The sequence below is a fragment of the Ischnura elegans genome, chromosome 6, assembly GCF_921293095.1.
Source record: "Ischnura elegans chromosome 6, ioIscEleg1.1, whole genome shotgun sequence".
Taxonomy (NCBI): domain Eukaryota; kingdom Metazoa; phylum Arthropoda; class Insecta; order Odonata; family Coenagrionidae; genus Ischnura; species Ischnura elegans.
Window position 1 is genome coordinate 2,357,296 of NC_060251.1, and position 26,167 is coordinate 2,383,462.

A 26,167-nucleotide genomic window follows, 5' to 3' on the forward strand; every position below is an offset into this window, starting at 1 on the left:
AAAGTGCCTATAGAGATGCGTGGGGGGATGATGGACAGCGGGAGGCGCGGTGATTATTAATTCTAAGATTGAGGGTGGTGCATTGGCCGACATAGAAAGCGGGGCAGAAATTGCAATGAAGAAGGTGCAGTAGATTCCGGTTAATTGGGACATATCGGGACTTGTGCACTTTGCTCCAATATGGCAAACTATCCTGTATATGGGCACAAACAAACGTTGAAATGATAGCAACAAGACTAAAGAATGTCTATAATGCAACATGAGTTTATTAAACTATTAATTTGATTAATTAATCAGCGAGGTTAGTTAATTTATTATGATTTTTAAGAATTATAACAACTTAGTTAAAAACATTTTTCACAGCCTCGGGTGACGCTGAATGAATGACTTTCACTAAGTCCTATTAAAGAAAAGTCCTATTGTCTTGCAGATAGTATAACAACAAGAGCTTTCAAAATAGGGCAAGAATAGGAACATTTGTTAAAAATAAGAGTAAATCAAGGGAGGAAAACATAAAAAATAGCATTCACAAAACAAACAAAATTTAATTTCGTCGCAAGTATAGAGTCTATATCACCGACTCATGGCCCAATAAAGCGGCATGCTGTCCCAATTAAGCGGAGAATACTCTGGGATTTTCCCCCATTGGGTTCTGTTCTCCTAGATCTGCCCCAAGTAACCGGTGGACCCATTAAACGGAATCTACTGTAATTGATATTGGTGGACGTACGAGTAGTGGAGGGGAAAATCGGTAGGCATTTAAGCTTGGGGAGAAAAGAGGCAGGGGGTGGAGAGAATATCTTGCAGGTTTTGCACCTGGGACGATTGCAAGGTGAGGGTGTGGAAGTGGTGCCCGCTGAACTTTTTCAGCCTACCTGCTTCGAAGTTCCCAGTTTCTGGAGGTCAACTGCTGCAATAGGGTAGTTTCCTTCATCAAAGAAAACAAAAGGCAATAATTGCGATTCGTTACCCACCATTAGTGTATTCATAATATACAAATTATTTGGTTTTATAAATGTCGGTGTAGACGAATGGCAATGGTCCATTTTTATCCTCATTTGAAAAGGGCCAGATTGGCGCCCATGCGATGCCACTCCACGTGACGTCACAGGGACCTAGTTTCTATAGGAGAAGATGGGAGTTATACGTCGTCTGAGGTTACCAATGAATGCATGAGGCGCAGAGCTCAGAGAAACATGTCTTAATAATCACTTATTAAAACTGGCTAAGGTCGGAAAGTTTTCCTCGTTTGATAAGGTATTAATAATCCTTATTTAAGCCAAGCGCTACCAGGCGGCAGGGCACTAGGCTACCCGCTGGCAGCCTGCGACGTATCAGCGCTAAGCCTCGCCTCAAGGTCACCTCACCGGGCGGAGGGGGAACCAGAAATACGACGTACGGAGAGATTTCCCATCATTCCTACTAACGCGTCGCGTTTTCGCGCGCTTGAAAATTTTCACTTTTCATTAAATCGCGAAAAATAGATATTATCATTTAAAAATCTAAAAGCGTGAAATACGTACTCCAGGAGTAATAATCTTTCGATTAAGGCAATAAAAAAATAATAGGAAACCACCCTATTATCACCTATTAGCTCAAAAGTTGTCTAACGATGAATTTTGGCAATTGGTATTATACTTTTATTAGATTATATCAGATTGAAATATTAATGATGTGCACGTAATTCAAAGAAGAATGAGACCAAGCACGACGTATGTCTTACGTTATTTAAGATTTTTAAGCAAGGAAATCATTGAAAAAATACAGTGGTGATTTCTGGAGAAACTTGATATTCTTGCAGCTGAACTTCTCCGCAGTTGATGCGGGATTTTTTTCCGAAACCAGGACATCAGGTTACAATTAATAAGTTATACTATAGGTCTCACTTTTCAGAGCTACTGACGAAGGGAAATCTTCTCAGGATATTTTGTTTCTCCCTACTAGCAATCTGAATCCATCTGCTACGTTTCTTAGAAATGAGGGTCAAGTTGCCTTACTCTTTAGGACAAAAAATTTCATGGCGCAGTCTTACACAGCTGTGTATGCCGTACGCGATAGCGCCAGTGCCGAACTTCACCTCATGCGAGTGGATCCGTACTTACCAGGGTGCAAAGCAGTGCAAATGCCGAGTGTACTTCAAACCATCGAGTGTTTTCTGTATGAGTTTAATAAAGTCAGGTTTCATTTTCATTAGTTTTATTTTTGTCTTCGGGCCATGGCCCTTCTGAAGAAAAAAGTGAGATCTTTAAAAGATGGACTGAAAATAATAGAAGATGAAGAAAAGAATCCGGAATAGACGTGCGTGAATATTGCAGAATGCTTTGGGTTATCCGCTAGCATATGACGGAGTAGGGGTAGGGGCAGAGCTAGTGTAGCTACCTGGAAGTGAAAAGAAGAAGTGGGATGAAGCCGAGGCAGTGGCTTAGCCAGGAATTTCATTGGGGGGGGTTCAAAACCAGGGGGGAAATTTTTGAAAAACAGGGCACTAAGTAGAGGGTTTTAAACTAATTTGAACATTTTCATAATCGAAAAAACTACATTTTTCAAAGAAATATTAAGTAAATTTCTAATTTTTCAATACTTTATTTTCTTTTATGAGGGAAAAATGATAGCATTTTTATATTTCAGGGGGGGTCCGGACCCCCCAGACCCCCCCCTGGCTACGCCACTGAGCAGAGGGTCAGAAGGGCATGCCGCTGACGATTAATTCAACATTGCTCATGCTTTACACATTGCCTCAATTATATTAATTAATAATATATTTACTAGAAAGGAACATTTCAATTAATAGACTATTTTTGGCCTTAGTGATTCATCTCACAACCAATCACTGTGCCAGCGAAAGCGGTTGTTTTAGGCATAACATGCACATTGCTCTCATAAATACGTGTACTTTAAATGGCATTTGATGGATAAGAATTTTTACAACAGACAAATGCATAATACCAGTAAAAATGCCAAGTGGAGTGCAAACATTTTTTTAGCGAGGTGGCGCGTTCCTTTAGGATATTTGAAAGAGATATGAGTCGAATCAACAATACGACCAAAGTGTTTCCATAAAGTACCGATATTCCTGTAATCAGCTAATATCTTGTTTGAATCCTTTAATGAATATCACAATTACTAGCCAAAATCCTGCCTTTCCTGGGACATAGGCAACCTAGCCAAACATTCCCGCATTCATTGTTTTTTTTTTTTCGTTCATTCCCCTGAAAAACGATAGATCGAGGTTTCACTGTACACGCATGGATTTGGAGTGAGGGGAGTGGGAGGGAAAACAGTTGAACACAATGCATTGAAACCATGGTCGGTTGTTTGAGTTTTGAACTGAAGTGTGGACATTACCGTTAGGGCTCAGTTACCATGGATATATCGAACTTCCACAAAACCAAGCCTGAAACGATTTTATAAAATCTCCCTCTCAGGCCTTATCCTACAACCTCTCCCCCCTCCTTGGCTGCTAATGGCCTGTCTGCATTTCCCTCACCCCAGGGGCAGATCCAGGACTTCTCTCTGGGGGGGAGGGGACAAGCAAGGCCGTATCCAGGATTTTGTTCTGGGGGGGGGTGATACCTCGTAATACAAAATGAGCGCAATGATAATGGGACCGCATTAAAAATGTTGCATATTTTTTAAGGGTCTGAGGGGGGGCACGTGCCCCTCCCAGATCTGCCCTGCCTCACCTCATCTCGGAACTGATATATGTACAGGCAAATTGAGTACAAGGGAGTTGTTTCCTCAATTGCTGACGTGCCTTCCCGACTGTGTTTGGAGTACTGGGTGTGTTCGAAAGTCATGCAATTATTTTTTTAAAGAAATTTACTGAAAACACATACACTCTAAATTCTTCAAAGTACTGCCCTTGGGCTTGTGAATATTTTTTCCAGCAACTCTGCCATGACCAGTACGCATCCAGGAAGGCTTTTTTTAAGGAAGACCTCTCGAAACTAATTGTGTCCCTTTTTTGGACAAAAAAAGGGTTCATTTCAGGGCTACCTTAATCTGAGGTAACAGAAAGAATTCTGTAAGGGCGATTTCAGGATTATAGGAGGTTGGGGCAGCGTTTGATCCTCGTGTTTTGCCAGGAACTCGCGGACTCATAGTGTACTGTGGCAAGGTGCATTGTCGAGATGGATATTCCAGGTAAAGCAGATGTCTTTTCTCGTTTTAATGACCCTTTTCGTCTCTTCCCGGCCCTTTCGCGCCGAATGCCACACCTGTGCAGCGAGGATTTTCTTCCATTAACTACGAATGCCACACCTGTGCGGTGCTAATTTTCCTAACCTAAGCAACAAATGGCACGCCTGTGCGGCACAGGTCGAAAAAAGTGACCGTGGCGGACACAATAGACCCACGGACGCGGTCGCCCCTCGTGATCCACCTTAGCGAGAGCCAAGTCCCATCTTCTGCCGCTAAGGTCGACCCTTTCTTATCCTCTCCATGCGGTCAACTACTGTTATTTGCAGTGTGTTTTCCAAAACTATATTTGTTGCTTACTTTTCATATCTATTGCTATAAATGAATTCATCTTTTTTTGCTAACCACATGGAAATTTCAAACAAAATTCCAACGTTAATATCAACGGAGTTATAGACCAGCTAGTAAATATACTAAATCCGTCTATATCAACGTTAGAACTTCGTTTAAAATTTCTGCACGCTCAGAAAAGAAACACAAAATTCATTTTGAATGTAAAAAATCGATGCGAACAACAAGTATTTGCATATATTTTGCACTAATATTTTAGCCAGTTGACCGTGGACTCTTCCTAGGAAGGGGCTTTTAATCCCTCTAGGGTCTGGGACGGAGGCCGAGGAAAGGGATCGGAGCCCCACTGAGTTGGGTCCAAATATGGTTAGGGAGGGAACACTGCCTTCAGTCGACGCAAAATAGCTTCGTACAGGGGAGTAAAGAAAACTTTCAAGAGACTCGTATTGAGGAAGAATTTCCCTCAACGGCGCAAAAGGGCTTCTTAAGGACCTCAAAACTTGTTAGGAGGATAGTCCCTTCACAGTAAGCCCCCTCACAAATCACTTTGTAAGTCTTCTTGAGAGATTTTTTTCAGTTTAGCACAAAACTTAAACTTTGCTTGATTGTCGATTCCATTTTTTTCGTGACAAGGTCGGTGCGCAGTGGTTTACAATAACCGACATCCTGCCGCTTCCACAGCTTAGAGGGCATTTAAACTGATTTCGTGGTAACGCTAAGCGTTGAACCCTTCTAATCCAAGTTAGCTGTGAGTGAGACAAAATTACTTAACTTAATCTATCCTCTTAAAGCATATACATGACAAACCACATGAGAATCACATACAGATAGGCAAAGATACAAAAGATAGACTCATGAAGAGATATATGAAAACGGCATCATGGAGATCCAAAGCATCATCTGCTCCTGCAACACTCGTCAAGTAATGATGCACGTATCCCTCGCATTGAGAAATGCATTTGGATGCATCATGATTGCAGACAGAGGGGTGTGGGGTGAAAGTAACAAGGTCAATGGCTGATAATAATAAATTAACTTATGAATTTGAAGCAGACCCATGCTGGACCCCTTCTTAGGGTGGTGGAGAGCCGTGGCCAGAGGGCGCCAGCACCTATGCAGGGGGAGAACTACAGGAGGAGTCCGGGAGTGTGGAATAAATAATTATTAATTTAAATTATTATTTTGTTTACACAAGGCAGTGTTAATCATGCTGTTAAAATGAGACACAATTGAAATCACGTTAACTGCTCAATGTTGGTATTCTGACAGCAAAATTTGTCAGTTTCGGAAGAGGAGGGTGCACTGGGAGACGTCCCGGCGCCCCAGCACGAACCTGATTCAAAGGTTTAAAGACCTGCAGAAGATACTACAAAACAACTGCGGGTTGCTTCATGGCAAGTAACTGAGCACACTACCCGGGAAAGCACCACTATTTAAAACGTACTAACCAAATAGCTTTACCTATCTTTTGCTCGGATGGTACACTGACTAAGAGAAATCGCTATGCTAAGGAGGAAAATGTGCTAAAGAAGAACATACTAATCAAGTTGGAAAGAGAGAAACGATAAATACCCAGATAGCACAAAGTAAGTGAGTTAACCGTTTCTTATGGTTTTCTTACGGAAAAAATTGATAAGCAGCTTATCGTAAGCTAAGGGACTTATATAAGGCAAGGGTAAGACGTTAGGGACGTTTAGGTAAGGAATGCCGTCAAATATCCTCAGGCAATGTAAGTCACTTCTGTTGGAGCGCCAAAGGCGGCTGAACAGCGTACTACGCATGCTACGCGGCTCATCTTCACATGAATTAAAAGGCTATTGGGGAAATTTAGCGAGTTTTTATAAGGGCTGAACAACTGATAACAGATTTTCCCGTAAATAGAAAAAAATTAATAACTGCAAGCAACCGGCTAGTGAAGATATAAAGCATAGTACAAGTACTCTATCCATGCGGCGGAAAGAAAAAAAATAACATCAGGGTGGATCCGAACGTGCGACCCTCGGAACCGAAGTACTACACGCTAGCCACTACACCTCGGCAGTTGTTAAGAACAGGCGGCGTAGTTACTAATTAAATAACCAATTATGTAAAAAAAAACTTGTTTGGCATGTGCATGAAAAACTGAATTTATTCAAGGTCCATACATTTTAACATTTATGAATTTTAAATTATGGTTTGATAACCCGATGACTACAATACGTATATTAGATGTTCCTTCCGGCATTTTTATATTATTCTACGTTGGTATTCTTGTGAAATTGTGTTTTTCTTACGACCTTCGTTAAGCTATCAGTTCATAAATGTGAATGATTTTCAAATTATGGCGGTATGATGTTATTTCTCCTCATAATATAGAAGCGCCAATAATAAAAACATTGTTTTAATGCATAAAGGCCTTAATTAACACTCTGTAACGATGGGATAATAACAGCATCTACGGAAGTGCTGAAAGTTTGGCATCCATTTTGCCATTACTCTGGATGTTTGTCGCCCTGGCCGTAAGAAACCCATAACAAGCTTACTTGAGAAGCGACTTCCTTATTTCTTCCTTTCACCTTATCTCAATGACTTATAATGTGCTAGCTGGGTACTTAGGATAAGCAAGGAAGGGAGGGGAAGAGAACAGATATTCATGGATAGATTTAAGAGTAATTGGCCAAACTCTGAGCTGAAGAAGGAAATTCAATGTTAGAAGGATAAAATTGTTAGTAAAAAGCACCTTTTGAACCTACCTTTACCATTTGATTACTTAAATAACTAATAAAAATGAAAAAATAACAATCAAGGGCAAGATTATCATATTTATCTAAATCTCCCATTTTAATTAAGCACAAAATATGCAGGTATAAACTAAGGCAGCCATCTCATCTAGAAAAACATTTAAATCTTTTTTACCATCAAATGTTCTTGATGAATCTTCAGAGAATGATTCATATTAGAAATTGGTCTGAGTCAAAAATATTGGAATTATAAAAACCATTAAATTATTAACAATTTACACATGCTACAGATTTCAAGCAAAATGGGAACACTGTAAACACTGATTATAATAGTCAAATTAGTACATAGAACCCACACATGAAATTTGCAAAAAAAACAGAAACACATCACCATAGCAGTCAATACGTAAAATAAAAAAAATTACAAGCGATGTCCAGAGAAAAAATTTCTGTATCATGGCATGATAAACCATTGTTTTCATAGTTTGACTCATATGAAAGAAATGGGTGTGACATTGGAATTTATAAGTCCACTCTCAAGAAATCTTCAAAAGAAAATATGTGACCCTCTCCTTCTTCCAGGCATAATAACATTTCTCTTAATTCACCCTTTGTTAACTGTTAAAGAGTCTTCTAAAATTAATTAAGAGTTTTTTCCCACCGCTCATAATCTTCTTCAATGCTACAGGATACGTCCAGGTAAACTTGAAACATTCCTTGTCAGCAGGTAAATAAAAGTTTTCCATTTGACGATGGTTATTCTCATGGAAATAATAAACAGTGTAGTCCTGCATTAAAATGCACCAATTGCAGTACTTATGCGTTCAATTTTATTTTTATAAAGATCACGGAAAACATTGCAGGAATGTTAAATTCATGCACGGCTAATCTGCAGACAGATAATTATTTTTATAATTGGGAGTCAGCTGTAAATGATAACCACTGGAAAAGTTTCAGTGTAACTCAATTCAATTAAAAAATCAATTTGCAAAAACTTTACTCTCTCTGCAGCCATGCTGAACAGAAATTCAGATTCATGGCTTACAACAGGCAGTGGCTGTTTAGTCAGAGCAAGTCCTCAAGAGTAATAACTCAGCTCACATTACCTTGAGCTTTAGGATATCCTATCTTTGTATCCGGTACTAAACTTTTGATTACCTATTTGCACAATATATCTCATCAATTTTCAATGCCAGAGTAAACTTCAAGTGAAATCTGAACGCATACTTCTGCATCAGATGGATGGCAGGAGAAGCAAATATCACTTCTGCTTCTTTTCCATCAGGCCACAACAGCAATAATTTTTGCTGGAGCCCAGAGATGCAATGCCACACGCCAAGGATATTGCATGGGTGGAACCCTGCACTGCTGCGTTGGAAGCACATGTGGCTACGTTTTAAACATCTTTTTGGCTGCTCACCCTTTACGCGTCCACCGACCTAGACCACAGAGATGACCACCACGACCGACCACCCGCCTGTGGTTCTGCCTGAGGGACAACGGCCACTTCTTGCACTTCATCACGGCTGCTATTGACTGACATCCTTGGAGAAGAAGAACTGGGCCCTGCTACAAAATATAAAACACAATTTGATTGAGTACTGAACATCTACTAGTAAATACATTATTACATGTACAGTGGAACCTCGATCTGTCGTTTTTCAGGGGGATGAATGAAAAGAACGATGAATGTGGGAAAACGATCGATGCGGGATTGTTTGTCCGGGTTGCCTATGTCCCAGGAAACGCTGGATTTTTGCGAATTATGATATTCATTAATGGATTCAAACAAGATTTTAGCTGATTACGGGAATATTATTACTTTATCGAAACACTTAGGTCATATCGTTATTCGACTTATATCTATCTTATCTGCCTTTAGGATATTCTACAAATATCCTAAAGGAACAAGCCACCTTGCTAAAAAATGTTCGCACTCCACTCGGAATTTTCACTGCTATTATGCATTTCTGCCTGATGAAAAAATTATTATCCATCAATTGCCATTTCAAGTAAACGTATTTACAAGAGAAATGTGCGTGTTATGCCTCAAACAACTGATTTCGCCGTCGCAGTGATTGGTTATGGGATGGATCAAGAAGGCCAAAAATAGTTTATTATTTGAAATGTTCCTTTCTAACAATTAAATTTTTAATATGATTGAGGCAATGTAGCGTTAATCGTCAGCTAGTTTATAAAATAGTCAAATATAGTTTAAAATATAGTTTATAGGCCAAAAATAGTTTATTATTTGAAATGTTCCTTTCTAACAATTAAATTTTTAATATGATTGAGGCAATGTAGCGTCAATCGTCAAATAGTTTATTATTTGAAATGTTCCTTTCTAACAATTAAATTTTTAATATGATTGAGGCAATGTAGCGTTAATCGTCAGCGGCACGCCCACCTGATCCTCGGCTTCATCCCACTTCTTGTTTTCACCAGGGATCTCGCTCTACCCCCACCCCTGCCGTCATGTGCTACCGGACATACCGTCGAGGCGTTCTGCAATATTCACGTATTTCTAGCCCGGATTCTTTTCTTCATCATCAATTATTTTCAGTCCATCTTTTTAAGTTCTCACTTGTGTCTTCGGAAGGGCCATGGTCCGAAGACGAATAAGAATAAAACTAATCAAAATGAAACCGGACTCCATTGAACCCACACGGAAAACACTCGCTAGTTTTAAGTCAACCCACCCCGGAAAGTACGGAACCACTCGTACGAGGTGAAGTTCGGCACTAATGCTATCGCGTACGGCGTAAGCAGAGATTACTGCAGAGGGTGAAACATGACCATATGACTGCGCAATGAAATTTTTTATCCTATAGAGAAGGCAACTTACCCACTCATTTCTAACAATAAGTAGCGTAGCTCTAGATGAGCAGATGAATTCAGATTGCTAGTTGAGAGAAACAAAATATCTTGAGAAAACATCGCTTCGTTAGCAACTCAGACAAGCGAGACTTGTAGCATAACTCATAAATTGTAGCCAGACGCCCTGTTTTCGAAAAAAATCGCATCAACTGCCGTGAAGCTCTCTATCAGCTGCAAGGATATCGATATTCGCCAGAAATCACCATCGCATTATTCCAACTATTTCCTTGCTTAAAATGCTTAAATAACATTAGAAATACGTCGTGTTTGGTATCATTCTTTACTGAATTACGTGCACATCACTAATATCTCAATCTAATAAAAGTATAATACCAATTACCGAAATTCATTTTTAGACACCTTTTGGGCTAATTGGTGATTCATGCAGCAGTTGACCTCCAGTAGCGGGGATCTTTGAAGCGAGTCGGCTAAAAAAAAGTCAGCGGTCGAGAAAGGGGGAGGCATGAAAAAGGTTTCTTCTGTTCTCGAGTAACTAGATATTTTCTTTCGAAGCTAAGGTCATCGTAATACGATCCCTGCTCGAGCTGGGACCTTTTTTTATTTCGGAGGAAAGCTTCAACCGGGGGAGGCAAGTGCTGAATGGAGAGGGATACCGGATCTTGGGAAATGCGCTAATGTAACTATCCCACGGCACTCTGCTTCTCCCTATCGCATTTCAATCTCCTGGGGAAGATTCAAACCATGTGTCTGTCGTTATTAGCCATAAATAACACGTTATAAACGCTTCGTCTCATTTTTATCAAACGATTAATGCGGGAAAATTATTCGACGGGACCGCGATCTTCAAACGATCAATGCGGGAAAACGATACTTCAGGGAACGATAGATGCGGGAAAAAATTACATTGTCTTTATGGAACTTAATTTGGGACCAGGAGCGGCGAACGATGAATGCGGGAAAACGATGAATGCGGGAACGATGATGTTCCTTGATGAGGTATACAACACAAATATAACCCAGGTTGGGCAAACACAGTGCAGAGCACAATAAATGATACAAAAGAATCGCACAACTAAATTTTTGGTGGCACCACCACCTTCCTTGGAGTTGGGAAAAAAAAACTGTTGGATGTAAGGATGGAGGAGAGAGAGAGAGAGATGTGGGGGGGGGGGGGAATGGTGAGGTCCAGGGGGGAGAAGGGGAAGTAAGTGGGCTGAGGCAATTAAAGGGATTATGTATCTATTGATGTTTGATCCGGGAGGATGAAATGCTTTGAAGAGCCAAGAGTAAGTTAATCCAATGGAATTGAGTTGAAGTGGGTGGTCTGTGGGGGGAAGGGAGGCCAAAACAGAAAAGATTGTACATAGCAATCATTAAATGGACGCTGATGAGTGGCTGGATGTTTTCCCACGGCAGGGACGAAAGTGGGAAGAAGTGCATGACGCCCTGTGGTTGTTCATTCTAAGGCTGAGGGGAGCTGAAGACTTACCTTTACAGAAGGAGGGACAGTGTTTGCTTTGAATTAGGTAGATTCCATTCATGGAAGTGCACGAGGCCATAGGAAGGGTTGGAAGTGGTGGTTGACAGGAGACAAGATGACTGGGGATAGAGGGATAGAGGGGTGAAAATTGGGCAGGTCTTGCATCTGGGACGACCGCAGGGCAAATGTGTACTGTTGGTAGTAATGGGTAATCCTTGTAAAGGGTTTGTCAAGCGGAATAAATTGGAAAAGTTTGCTGAACGACTGAAGGTAATATAAGGTAAGGGGGTATGACAAAAGGATTCGCTGTAGACTAATTATTTTTTAAGATTGTCAAAAGGTCTTTAAGAATAGACTGCACGGATTGCGTTTCAGGAAAGTCAGTGGTGCAAAGGGAAAGGTCATGTGGTTTGTTTCTATGGCAAGGTTTTGCTTTATAAGGAGGGGTCTGGGTAGCCTATCTGGAGGTGCTGAAGGCTGGGAAGGAAATTATTCAGTGTATCAGGGTTATAACAAATGCATGGGCCTCGAATGGAAAGGGAGTAGGGAAGGGGGCATTTAGTGTGGGAAGGACGAAAACTGCTAAAGTGAAAGTATTACTGCTTATTTGTGGGTTTTACATGGACAGAGGTGAGAAAGTTGTTATTAACAAGAGAGATATTGACATCAAGGAAGGTAATATAGGAATAGTAAAATTCGTTAAAAATCTTTCGTACAATAAGTCCCCTGGACATGATGGTATAGATGTTAGAATGTTGAAATTAATCATTGATGATGTTGCCCCTGTGTTCGCTCACGTCTGTAATTTAAGTTTTATCAATGGCGTATTTCCGAGCCCTTTGAAGAAAGCTGTTGTTATACCAGTGCATAAAAAAGGGGACAGACAACAAATAACGAATTACCAACCGATATCTCTTTTGTCTGCATTTGCAAAAATTCTAGAGAAACTTGTTAAAAGCCGCCTTCTGAAATTCCTAGACAAGACCAAATTTTTTAGCGAAAATCAGTTTGGATTCAGGCATGGATTGGGAACTGAAGGTGCTCTAGAGAAGCATACGACCGAAGTATACAATTCAGTCAATTCAAGGTCGCGAACTAATGGGTTATATCTAGACATAACCAAGGCATTTGATACACTCTCACATAAAATACTGCTAATGAAACTTGCGCAAGCTGGAATACGAGGATTATCACTGAAGTGGTTCGAAAGTTATTTGTCAACGAGATCACAATGTGTAAAAGTAAATAATTGTTTTAGTGAATATGTTACAATTGAGACGGGAGTACCACAGGGCCCTGTCTTAGGACCTATTCTGTTTTTGATTCACGTAAAAGATTTATGTGAAAATAAATTCAATGGTGAACTCACAGCCTTTGCTGATGATATATCACTGTGCTACTCAGCTCCCAATTGGAGTTGTGCTGAAGCATTTTTTAAAGAGGATCTACGTTTCTTGCGAAAATGGTTTAATTTCAATGGGTTAGAGTTAAGTGAAAAGACGAAGTTTATGTGCTATGACATATGTAATACAAGTATTTTTAATGGTAAACTCATACATATTTCATTATACAAATTGTTTCAATTGTGTCTTTAACTGTCCACTCATTGATAGAGTGAGTGAAATGAAATACTTGGGAGTAATTCTGGATAGTAATCTACGCTGGGATAAACACTTACTTACTGTAAACAAATGCCTTATAAGTGCCTTGTCCAAATTTTACTACCTACAAAGAAAATGTCCTCTTCCGGTTAAAAAAACCATTTATCATGCCCTTGTTCATTCCAAACTTTCTTATGGTATAATCTGCTGGGGCAGTGCATACATGAAGACATTTAAGTGTGCACTCATTTTGTAAAAAAAATAATTAGGATAATACTGTCTAAAAATTACTATGAGCACTCATTTCCGTTGTTTGTGGCCCTAAAATTGTTGCCACTAAGGCATTTGTATTTATTCAAAGTGCTTAAATTGTTTTTTGCCAGGAGTGGAAATGTGCTGAATGTAAGTGACAAATATAAATATAATTTAAGGAATGAGTCATTTATAGTTGCAAATAGACCAAAGTTAACTGTATATAAACGCTGTTTTATTTACATGGGGCCAAAATTATTTCATCTACTGCCCGCTAGAACTAAAAAAAATAAAACCACAAATGTCATGTTGAGACTTGCTAAAGACTGGCTCTTCTCGCAAGAAACAGTTGAAAATTTATTTTGATGTTATTTACATAAAACACTCATGTATCATTTACTGCATTATTATGCTTTTAATGGCATACATTTTGTTACTTGATGGTGGCTCAATTCTGGTCCTATGACCTTCGAGAACACCTAAAGCTCCTGGTCTTTTTTCATTGTATTAAGATGTAAAAAACAAATGTAGGAGTAATAAATTATTATCATTATTATTAATCAGAAATGGTTGAGGTGAAAGAAAGAGAGGATGAGGAATTGAGATTAGCAATAAAATTGTTGAGGGGATCATTACCATGTGGCCACGGGAGGAATATGTCGTCAATAAATCTGAGCCAAAGGAGGGGTTTCAACAAATGCTGCGGAAGGAAAATTTGTTCAAAATGGCGTAGGTAGAGGTTTGCAAAGGGGGGACTGAATCTACTACACAATGAGCAACCTATGCTTTGTGAATAGTGTTTATTGTTAAAAGAGAATGAATCGTGCATTAGGATGATATTAGCGTGGCCTAAGAGGAAGTTGGTGCCGGGGGTATGAGGAGTTGGGCGAAGGGAAGGGAACTGGCAGAGGGAGGAAAGACCTTCAGAATGAGGGATGGATGTGCAGAGAGAAGTGACATCTATGGTGGCCATGGCAATTTGGGTGTCAGGAGGAATGAGAGAGGAGTTGAGTGGGTAGGGAGATACAAAGGGGGGTGAAAGACCCTCTCGGAAACGTTTAGCGAAGAGAGTTTGTGCAGCAATTTCTTGCATTTTGTCCCAAGAGAGCTGTATGCAGTAATGGGAAAAGTGCTGACTTCCTTCAGGAGGCGACCACACTATTAATGGAAATCACTAAGAAAGTAATACAGTAAAACCTCTTTACATCGTAATGGAGGGGACCAAAATTTTGGCAGTTTGATGTATGAAGGTTCACTATAGAGAGGTTTTAGCGATAGGCACCATTTTTTCATATCCTTCGGAAATGAAAGGCACTGCTGTCTTTTAAACCATAGTATTTATGTGTTTAAACAAACATGCAAGCATTAGTGAACATGTGTTTATTATTTCATGACAACAGAAAGCGAGCGCTACTGCATGATTTTTACATGATTCGAGAGAAAACAATGTGATCTTTCTTAATTCAACAGTTACTAAAAATTATTAGGATAGTTGGATACCTTTTTTCTTATTTACTGTTAGGTATGCTCTCATATGGAACAAAATGACCATAACCAATGCTTAATGTGAAAATTACAGCATATTAAAGGTGTATAAGAAAAAAAATAAGTGTGAAACATTTATTTGTGGAAATGTCATTCCATATACGTAATAGCGGCTGCATTGATGGTCTCTAGTTATCTCGGTACGTTTTTCGGAGTTAGTTAGACCATCTCGGGGGTGTCTCCTTGGCATGATAAGAGGAGGTTTTTCGAGATAAAGAGGTTCACTATGTAGTGGTTTGCCAATAAATTTACATGTAAATCTGACGTGACCGTAGGGATAGTATGAAGTATGGAGGTATACGATGTAAAGAGGTTCACTACAAAGAGGTTTTACTGTATCGACTAAATTGAGATTTGCCAAAGTGGAGACCTCACGCTAACGAACTTTAGAGGCTTAGCGCAGTGAAGTCTTAATTGGATAAGGCTAGGAACCCAACCTATTTTCCAATGTTTGCAATTTTTGATGCATTTCAAATGCACAATTATTGCCACGGCCTTGCAAATAGTTGAATACAGCCCAAGGGAATCGGATACTTTGTCGCAATCAGGCATGTTTATGTCAATGTCAAAGAGGGGAGTGATGGAAGTGAAGGCAGAGGGGTACGAGGAAGCAGAGAGGAATGGAGTAGAGATGGCATGATTCACAGCCAGGTGCTTGCATGCTTACACTGTTTGCTGGAGTAAACGTACTGATGAGTGGGAATATGAAATGACAATGAGTCCTCGAAGGAATACAAAATAACAGACTACGTGCATAATTAATAATATATATGTAAATTATGATCATTAAATGAAATGAAAGTGAAATATTGGATTACTCTTGTTTTCTGATTATTGGTGCCACCTCATCCTATCACTAGTCCGGATAATCAGGAGTTAAGTGCAAATTAATGCAATGGAGGTGTCACAAATCAAAGGTTCTTTTGCAGAGCTTACCCCATGCAAACGATCGGGAGCAGGAGAGAAATTTGTAAAGTGGCAGCAGATGGTAAAGGATTGGTTTTTAAAATGGGAGGCTACACTGTAGCGCTCTTGAGCACTACAGTAGTACACTAGAGTACTCACCAGCATCCACAAGGTTCTCCAATTCTGGATTTGTAACAACTTGAGCCAGGGACTCTTCAGACGAAGCACTCACGAGAAGAGGTGAATTCTCACCACACGAGGAATCGGATGTCGTTGGATACTCTGACGATGTGTCTGGCTCCGGGCGATTATGACATGTAGTTAAGTTTGGTAGACTGGAAGCTCGGACAAATGGATTCTCCTGAAAAGAATTTATACAAAAGATGCCATTCTCACATGTTTTCAGTTCCCTCCCAGACACTCTTTTCTTTCCTCAACTATGCCAAAAGGGCTATATGTTATCCTAAACCCAGCCCTTTTCTTCTTTCATACTGTGGCGTTACATCGTTAAATCTTGAAGATTGTGCACGCAAGCCCCAGACAAAGGGAACTCCAATCATCGGTCACAAGCTGGTTCATGGAAAGACTCCACAAACAAGACTTCAGCACACAAGAAACAATTGTCAAAAAAATTTACGATGTAAGGTTCAGTATATCGATAGCATCAGGGAAAGGCAGGATTAGTTTAAAGGAAAAACTCCATTACTCAAGCAGGTTTATTGGGCACATCCGCACTCTACAGCCGCCAAACACACTCTCCCGTGCTCTTCGTGGACGCCACTGCGAACGCCGTTCTCATAGCACGTATCTCCGCGTGATATCTCTATTTTCCCATTAGCGGCCACCCAAGAGGCTGCCTTCTGCAGACGCTGCACGGATCTCACGCCTAAGGCGAGTTGGAGTGGGGTGCGTGACAGGAAGGGTGATAAGACGAGAAGCAAACCGCCAATGCAGCGGCACGTGGGTGGTGGGTGGCGAGAGGTGGAAAAAGGGGGAAGCTAGAAAAGAGGTTGCGTCCCATCGTCGCGATACTTACATCGAGTTATTTTTAATCAATATCTATTTGGAGTAGAAGTATTCAAAATCAGAATTATTACAGAAAACAACGATGATAACTAAATGATCCCATAGGAAACATTACCAAACTAAGTACAAGCTGTATAATTTTGCGAAAATCACCCATGTCAGTCACGGCATCCGTCTACCACTAGCGCCCGAGCAAAAAGAGGGCTTGCGTACTCCACGACGTGACAGGGTGGAGCGGAGGGATTTTTCCAAGGAGTGGAGGGGTAAAAAGGGCGATTTTCAATCAGCTGCGAATCTGCCCCAAAATCGCCCCTGTTGACTCGCAGCTCCGCCAAGCATCATCCCGGCCGGGGTAGGAGGGGGGAACACCGTGCAGGCCGGAAATTTCCCCTCAATCTCTGGGTTGGAGACATCACTGGGATATTCATTGGAACACAAGGAGGGGAGAGACAAAGTGGGGTGAGGTGTTGGAGGGAGAGAGAGTTGTGATAGGACTAGTGGAGTGGAGTACTTCTCACTACAAACTGCATTCTTATGCCTCAGCACCCATTTCCCCTTGATTGCCAAGGAGAAGGTATTCCTCCGCCGTGTTAGCTACATAAGTGTTGCTCTCCAGGTATGACTGGTTCGGAGGCTGTTTCGGAGGCAGAGTTTCGGAGACAAGAGTTTCCGAGACTTAGTCTCTGAGCCTTTGAGTCAATGGGCCTTTGCGCGAAAATCCTTTGTGTGAAAAACCTTAGCGCGAAAAGTCCTTAGCGGGAGAAGTTCTGCGGATAAGTTTGGAGGAATTTCTGGGGGGGGGGGTACCAGAAATTTTGGCCAGGGGTACACTAAAAAATGCCACAATACTTCAAATAGTCCTGCACTTTTGAGCATGATGAAATTCTGAAAACATATATGAGTCAAAATGTACCTTAGTCAAGCAATAGAGTAACATGATAATTATGGGTTGTCTTTCTACAATATGGAATAAACATTGTCTAAGCATTGAATTAACTTTTTCAAATTTTTTGAATTTGCAAAATAACCTTCTATACAATAAAAATGAATCGCTGTGCATTAATCTCACTAAAACTCAAGAACAGCTTGACTGATTTGGTTGATGTTGGTTTTAAAATGTTTGTTAAAGTTCAGGGAAGATTTAAAAGGTGAGAATATTATTCTGCAGGGCCCATGAGGCCCTGGAATGGGCCCTGAATCATTTTAATAAGAAATATATGTGAAGTTAGTTATAAATGCCTGAAGACCTCTTTTATTATGCATATTTAAATTAGTGATTAAATTACTGTTAACCTCAATTATTATTACCTGATTACCTCCCTCAATTACTGTTGAAAGAAACATTTTTACATCTGATCACGAGTCACTTGAGTGCTCCCTTGTTCTCCCCCTCCCACCACTGTCGCATTCATCCCATCCCCCCAAAGTCCTCAGAGAATGGAACAAAACCGCTTGGACCAAGCTTAACCATACACTTTCCCTCCTTCCTTGGGTCCTCCTGGAGGGAGGGTCACCCGAAGTCGGCACAGAAGTCTTATATGACCTTCTCCATGCTTCCATTGATGATTTTGTCCCAGTTTGCTGTCTACCTAAAAAAAGACCCATCTGGCATTCCCTGGAGACAACACTTGCCCTGAGAAATAAGCTTAAGGCCTGGAAGCATTAGAAAAAACACCCTAGCCCCCTGCCCCGTGCCTTGTTCGTTACGCTACGCTGCCATGCATGTTTCCTCATTCGCCGGGACTACAAAACCCTCATACAGGAAATTTCTGTCAGAATTTGTGGCAACCGAAACGATTCTGGACTTTCATTAATGCCAGAAGAAAGTTACACAGAATCCCTGCCGCTGTGTCCTGCAATGGACTGATTTCGCAAGGTGATGAGCGCCCAAGTGTGTTCAATGAGTATTTTTGTGCAAACTTTAACTCCGCCACTCCAACACTCCCTCTCCCAAAGCTTCAACCCATATCCCACCAATCACTTTCATCCATCTCCACCTATCCTAAAGAAGTTCTGCCCTTTCTAACGGCACTCATCATCATTAGTCAACAATCCTAAGATTGGTTTGACACAGCTCTCCATTTCTCTCTCCTATCCGCTAATCTCTTCATAGCTACATATTTCTTCTCTTTTACATCCTTTATAACCTGTCCTATATAACTCATCCGGGGCCGTCCCTTGCCCTTCTTCCCTTCCACTAGTCCTTCAACGATTGTCTTCATCAGACCATCGTGCCTCAAAATGTGGCCACCTAAGTTGTCCCTTCTTCTGCTTAATGTTTTTAGGAGGCTTCTCTTTTCTCCCACTCTCCTTAGCACTTCCTGGTTACTCACACGGTCAATCCATTTTATCTTCATCATTCTTCGGTAGCACCACATTTCGAATGCTTCCACTCTTGACTTCTCTGCTGCTGTCAAAGTCCAAGCCTCGCTTCGATAGAGAAACATACTCCATATGTAGCATCTGATAAATTGTTTCCTTACTTCTACTTCTAACGGCACTGCCCTCCTCTAAGGCCACGGGTTCCGACAACATTGTCTCCCTATTTCTCTCTCACACCGCCAACACCCTTTACATCCCTATATCCATCCTCTTTCTCCCTCCCCTACATATCCCCCATCAGCATTGTTTTCCTTACTGGCGGGTCATGTCTCTCTAACCTTGCGGAACTGTACCACCATATTACCATCTCTTTCGAGTCGAAACTAACTCTATGTTTGCTACGTAGACTTCTTCAAAGCCTTCGACACCGTTAACTATACATTACTCATACATAAACTTAAATACCGTTGCCATAAACATTCAAAGTGTCTATCTCTGATCAACCGCTTCCTCAGTTCACATTACCAACGTGTATTGATTGACGGCATCTCATCCTCATACTTACAAGTTAAATCTGGTGTACCGGAGGGAAGCGTCCTCAGTCCCCTCCTATTTGCATTCTTCATAGATGATATTACTAATGGCATTTGCCCTTTTTGGCTGCAATGTTCTGCTGTATGCGGTAGATTGCAAGATTTTCAAAAAGGTGGATCGTCCCACCGACTCACATTCCCTTCAATCTGCACTCAATTTTATCTCCGAATGGTGCTCTACTTGGCTGATGCGGGTCAACCCCTCTAAATCAGCATTGATGACATTCACTTTCAAAACAATCCCCTGAAACACCCTTGCAACCTTTGAAATAAGCCTATCCCTCTTGTAACCTCCCACTGTGACCTAGGTGTGATCTTTGATGATTAATTTACCTATTGATTTCAGAATCATATTTCGATGCTCGTGAAGAGACCAATGACCATTGTTGGTATGCTATCTAGACATACAGACCCTCACGACCCTACCGCTTTAAAAACAGTTTTTTCTGATGTGTTCTCCCCATACTGGAATACTGTCTAAACTTGCTCAACCGTCCTGTCAACTTCTTCCTTGCTGTAGCCCGTCATCAAATCCCCACACTCAGATACTATGCCTGTGACGCTATCCTTTCCTCCCTCAGGATCTCTAACATAACTAGCTGCCTTGTCTTATCTGATCTCATGTTTCTGCATAAAATCTTTAGCGGTTCTCTCTGAACAAACGAAATTCTCCCCCTTTTCCATATTCATGTTCCTCCTCCCCCCTTACCAAATCACTATCAGCTTCACATTCTGCGATTCCGTCTTTCCATCTCTCGATGCTCTCTGCTCCACCAAATCCCGTGATTATTTGACTCCATGGATTCAAAAATCCCTTCCCTGGACATCTTTTCCTCTGTCACTAGTTACAAATCCGATCCTTAAAATGCCATTTGAATAATTCGCCATCGTCTAATCAATAGTGCCCCTTCATATGCTTAAAAATTATGTTTTCTGTCAGTTTTTATTTATTGTGTTATTGTTAGTTATCTCTTAGCTATTATGTATTTATTTAAGTAACATCCATTGTAAAAGTCTATGTGCAGTTTTTGGTGCTGAAATAAATAAATAAATAAATAGTTATAATGGTCACTTATAATTGAAACATATACCAGTGGAAAGAAAAATACAGTGAGTCCTCGTTTAACGTTGACGATTCGTTCCTGAAAAACTCGACGTTAAGCGAAACAACGTTGATTGTTATTACAATGATGCAGTGTTTCCCATAAGAAACAATGTTAAAAATTTAAATTGGTTCCTAACAATCCATTTCTTCGTAAAGAATCCAGAATTTCCCAGGCGAGAATCCAAGGAGGCCAATTATTAGAGCCGTAACTTTTAAGCAGACTTCGCGACCAATCGGGAGACACCTGAACCAGGCCAAAGATATACCTACACTAGAAGGCTAAAATGAAAAAAATGATCTGACACTCGGAAGCACGAGGATGAGGGGTGAGTCACTTTTTATCATGATATGAATTCTTTGGCCTGGTGGAAATCGCGAGAAACATTCATTACTGATTATTCACTTCAGCATGATAGCGATTTATGCACAGTGCAAACATAAAAGATTGGGAACAAGAGATTATCAAATGAAATATACAAACTAAATTGAGAAAGTATTTAAATGGCGAAACATCGATATTTTCAGTAACAGAAGAAATTTTAATTGTAAAAACTTGACCTGAAAACCTAAAACTCAACCAATCTTTCCAGCAGTTGCACCTTCTTCAATTCTTTTAATAATATCAAGTTTTTGATCTAATGTCGCCATTTTTTCTTCACGTCCGAAGAACCACCAGGATAGCCACTCCTCTTCATGGATATTTTTTTTGGTAGGAAGCAGAAAAATATACAGATAATAGGTAAATGAGGCGATAATTAGGTATTCGCTCAGATGCATATTTAACGTACGCTACCCACGCCAACCTTTTCTGGCAAACGAAAATTATCAATCTCATTAATATACTAATATTTACTATGAGTAATCACATCAGATGCACTTGTGTCCTATTCACCATCCGTTTTTTTTTTTTCGTTACGCATAATTTGAACAACATTATCGCGAAGCAATAACGACATTAAATGATCAAGGTAAGAACCCTTCACCATAATTTGGTAAAACAAAATTGAGAAATAACATTGTTTAAGAGTGCCACAGCAGCCAAAGTTGGAACTTGAATTACTTGCACGGCCGTTGATAACATATTCCAGATAGGAGATTACCGTGCTCATGTTCTTGGATCAAGGGTTTCAATTTTTGGACAAAGTTATCGTGAAACAACGTTAAACGGAACGGCATTAAATGAGGGCACACTGTAAATGCACATTCTTATTATTGTAATCGATTTTTGTTTTCCAAGTGATTTACCGTGGATTTTGAAAAAAAGACATAAAAAATCGGAAATTTTTGTGTTTTCGGCTTACAGTCCCCTTGACGACTGCTAGTATTGTTAATGCAGTTCGATATTTCTTTCTAAGTTTATTCACACAATAAGTCTTGTCTGAAGATTTTCGCAGCTTCTTTTATCTAAGTGGTAAGTTCATTCCCTTGAAATCGCTCCCAGGAGGAGGAGGGAAACATTGGGCAGAAAATGTTACCAACGCAGCCTTTCCCAAAAGGAACTTACCACACAAAATAAGTCCTTTGCTTCAGTCGTACAAAAGATCATGTCTTTATTTACTCAAACATTTAGTGCACGAGAACTTTTTTCACTTACTTAAGGCTATTTTCGTAATCAACCTTTTTATCTTTTTATATTTCATGCTAAGACGGTTATTTGTTTATGTAATATGGCATAGTAACACTACTTATCGCTAAGTGTGCAACAACTTTCTTTTCCTTGACTATTTACGATGCAAAGGAGAAGATGACCTAACTTAGGTCGTTGAATTCAATCAAATGTGCGACGAGGAACCTTACACGAGACTAGAGAGAGACAGATAGTACATACAATGATAGTCAAAATTGTATGGTAGAATTGCATTCTAGAGTGACTGAAAATGAAGCAGACAGGCTTACAATGCAATGAGTTTGTGAACATCACACACAATGACAGCAAGCACAACATAATAAAATTAATCGATTCCACAGATGCCGTACTGCCGTGATCCTGGAACAAGAGGCATTCAACTAGGATTGAGTAGTAGATTATTGTGCTGACAAATAAGTAACAGTTGGGGAAATGAACATCATTTGTTAATATTGTAAGGCATTAAACTACAGCATTGTATGAACTGTATTACCATATTTCTCCAAATATAGTCCCCTTCAGAATATAGTCCCCTCCCCCTAATTTTGAGGCTTCAGTTTCGGGAAAAGTTAAAAAAATGCACTTGAATATAGTCCCCCCTTTTACATTTACCATGGGCGTTTTTGGAAAAGAAGGGGGGACTACATTCAGACATATACGGTATGCAGTGCTGGCTGAAAAGTAAAATTTCCACAATTAGTGCCACCTTCAGCTGCATTATACTCCTTAGTTTCTAGAATGGGAACATTTTTACATAAAATAAGTTTGGACAACCACAAATATTTAATGACCAAAATTAGCTAAATTGGCTGAGCCGTTTTAGCTTTGGTGAGAAGATCAAACTGTAATTGATTTTGGTGTTAGATACGAAGGTGATACGAAGTTAAATGGGTCATCTAGTAATTAATAACAAACAATCCATGCTGATCCAAATTGCTTTGCAAATGTATAGTATATCCATATGCAGGAAACAACTTTGACAAAGGGTAAAGCCTATGCCATGAGAAGGATGGAGACGTCGATATTAAAGACAATAGCATAACTATTCCGAAGGATAATATTCCATCACTCCGAATTTTTTGAAATATAATATAAAGGATATAATATAAAGAAAAGAAGGATAATATTCCATCACTCCGAAACTCACTTTGAGCAAACCAGCCCATCTTGTTTACTTGTTGAGGACCTACTGTATTTGTGCATGATTTAATCGCCTATATCATACACATGTCTCTGAAGTTATTCCACAGCAGGAATTTAAGCACGGGATATTGAAAAGAAGGAATTTAGGCTAAATATATTTTTTACCGAATATCTATAAAAGAAACGCTACTACGAAGTTCATTACTACAAAACTCAGGCTTTTCGGTTCCGTAAAATTGGTAATAACCAGAGTTCACTGTACTCAGCAATTTTGCTGTTTTTTCAATTGCAGTTCCCCAGGTTCCATTCCAAGGCTCCAGAAAATAGTCTTCTGAATATTTAACCATTTCTTCTGAATTTCTAAAATCAGATACAGGTCTCCACTCCCTGATCTGCATCTACTCCAACAATGACCTACAGTAACTAAAACAACCAGTGAACTGCCGTGAACTAGGTTCAGCCTGGACATTGCAAATGAAGTATTAGCCTCTATGTAGAACATATCTTTGCATTACACATTTCTGGGCAACAAAATAAATTTTTGGCACACAAAAAATTTTCACCTCCTTGAAGAAAATATGTCTTATGATCCAGGAACTGAGATTCACAATTTTGCAACATTTACATCACAGTGTATGGTGCAAAATGCCTATCAAATAAAATGCAGATGAAATAATTTCTGTTTTATTGGGCCATTTTGGAATGTTTCGAAGACCCTAAAAATGCATAATTATAAGATAACATATGGTAGAAGATTGATCATCCGGAAATCTAAATACAGTCGGATCCGGATTTAACGTCTTCGCATTTAACGTTTTTCCGCATTTAGCGTTTATTTTTTGGGGTCCCGATTCATTCCCTATTATAACAATGTAAAAATAATCCGTATTCAGTGTTTCCGCATTTTGCGTTTTTCCGCATTTAAGGTCGTAAAAAATTTTCCCGCACAAGATTTTTTTGCCCGATTTAACGTTTTTTCATGACGGTTCATGCAAATGATTATCCAAATCTTCGAATTTCTGCTCATCAACAAGAAGAGTCCCGTAAAAGTTTACCAAGAGTCGATAGAATCTACCGGGGGACGCTTATTCAACTGCTTTCTTCCGCGAATGCAGCGCTGGGACCTTCAACTCGCAAGCTGGGTGATTTGTCTTCTCGTAATGTTTCGCTCCCCTTCTGATCCAAACACCAGGCACTTTTTGTATCAGATCCGATCTAATGGAGCTAAGTCATCCCTTAATAACCTCTAACTACTATATCCTTCATTTCTTGAACTTGACTTCGATGATACGTGACGACTGATGACACAAGTTATTCTCCGAGGGCCGCTACAATGACGGTTTTCTCCTAATGTTTTCAATTGATGGCTTATGCCCCTTTCAACTCTACTCCATACAGGCAGTCCATTGTCAGCCCAATATTTTTCGGCTACTTTCTCTTTTCAAAAGAGGAGGCCCAATATCATTTGCGCAGTTCACAAGAAGATTCTTTCTATAATCCATTCCAAGGTCAGTCTCCACGGAGGAAGAGCGAAAGAACCGAGGAAGTGTTTCCATTGTCATGATCGTGAGCATTCTTTCCCTACGGAACAACATCATTTTACATCGTGATTTAGATATCCCGGAGCCCATTTACCGACATGCGGTTGGTTGATATCGCTGTCGATTCTAAGATATTTATCTGGGGCTATTTTAAGTCAAAAGAGAATGACAATCGGAGTTTTGACGAACTATCACGGTCCATGACTCCAAATAAATCGCTCATGCCGGGAAAAATCACCGCATAATCACCGTAAAAAAAGATCGCGGATAGAGCGCGGAAAAATACGAAAATCCAGCAGGAATCCCTTGGTGTTTGACTTCGACATCATAACTCGGACGAAGTTGCCAAACTCCAGAGGCAATGACAATTTGTCAATGAAATCCAGTTCTATTGAAGATTAAAACTTTTCACTTAACAGAGTTTAGCTAATCGCTATTCAAGGTCCAACCAAATTTTATTAAAAGCTGCCGAGAAACAAGGTGTCAAGGTGATCAGCGCGCCGCGTAAGCGACTCCTCCCGGCTCCATTCGACCTGCATAAGGCCGCAGATATATGACAACGAATCTGGTGTTATCATCCAGTTGAATCACCATCGACTTGTAGGCATACTAGAAATAAGATTCTCCTTTTTTGGATGACCTCGAAATCCAAAATGTGCGCACAGGAGGCTTTTTAAAGGCTCATAAATCCCTCATATCGCCGAGGCAACAGAAAACGTTAAGTTGGCAAAATTCCAGAAAACCTCCCTTTTACTAGAAATTCGGTAGTTTAGAATTCGAGATTAGCGATCGTCTGCTGTCCCTTTATTTCACTCATCTTTATTGATGCAATGACGATTTTTCGAGTACCTACTTACACCTTTTCTTATTATATTAGAAATGCTCTGGTCACCTACATGTCACTTTTACAGAAAAAAAATTAAAATTTCATCGAGACCACTAAAATATGCGTAAAAATACAATCACTAATGTCCATAATA

The 26,167-nt window shown here is 40.0% G+C and overlaps 1 protein-coding gene across 2 annotated transcripts in view; it reads right to left on the minus strand.

Moving 5' to 3' along the window:
- Nucleotides 1–7,269: 7,269 nt before the first annotated feature.
- The window catches only part of LOC124160405 (E3 ubiquitin-protein ligase RNF13-like), a 130,455-nt gene continuing 111,557 nt past the window's right edge, over nucleotides 7,270–26,167 (minus strand). The window contains exons 9-10 of one of the 2 annotated variants that reach the window (XM_046536241.1): nucleotides 15,990–16,191; nucleotides 7,270–8,774 (exon numbers count right to left, since the gene is read on the minus strand). In XM_046536241.1, coding sequence (XP_046392197.1) covers nucleotides 8,632–8,774; nucleotides 15,990–16,191 — 345 coding nt within the window. In that variant the 3' untranslated portion in view covers nucleotides 7,270–8,631. Of the gene's footprint in view, nucleotides 8,778–15,989; nucleotides 16,192–26,167 lie in introns of both variants that reach the window. The other variant, XM_046536240.1, reaches the window with a different exon arrangement.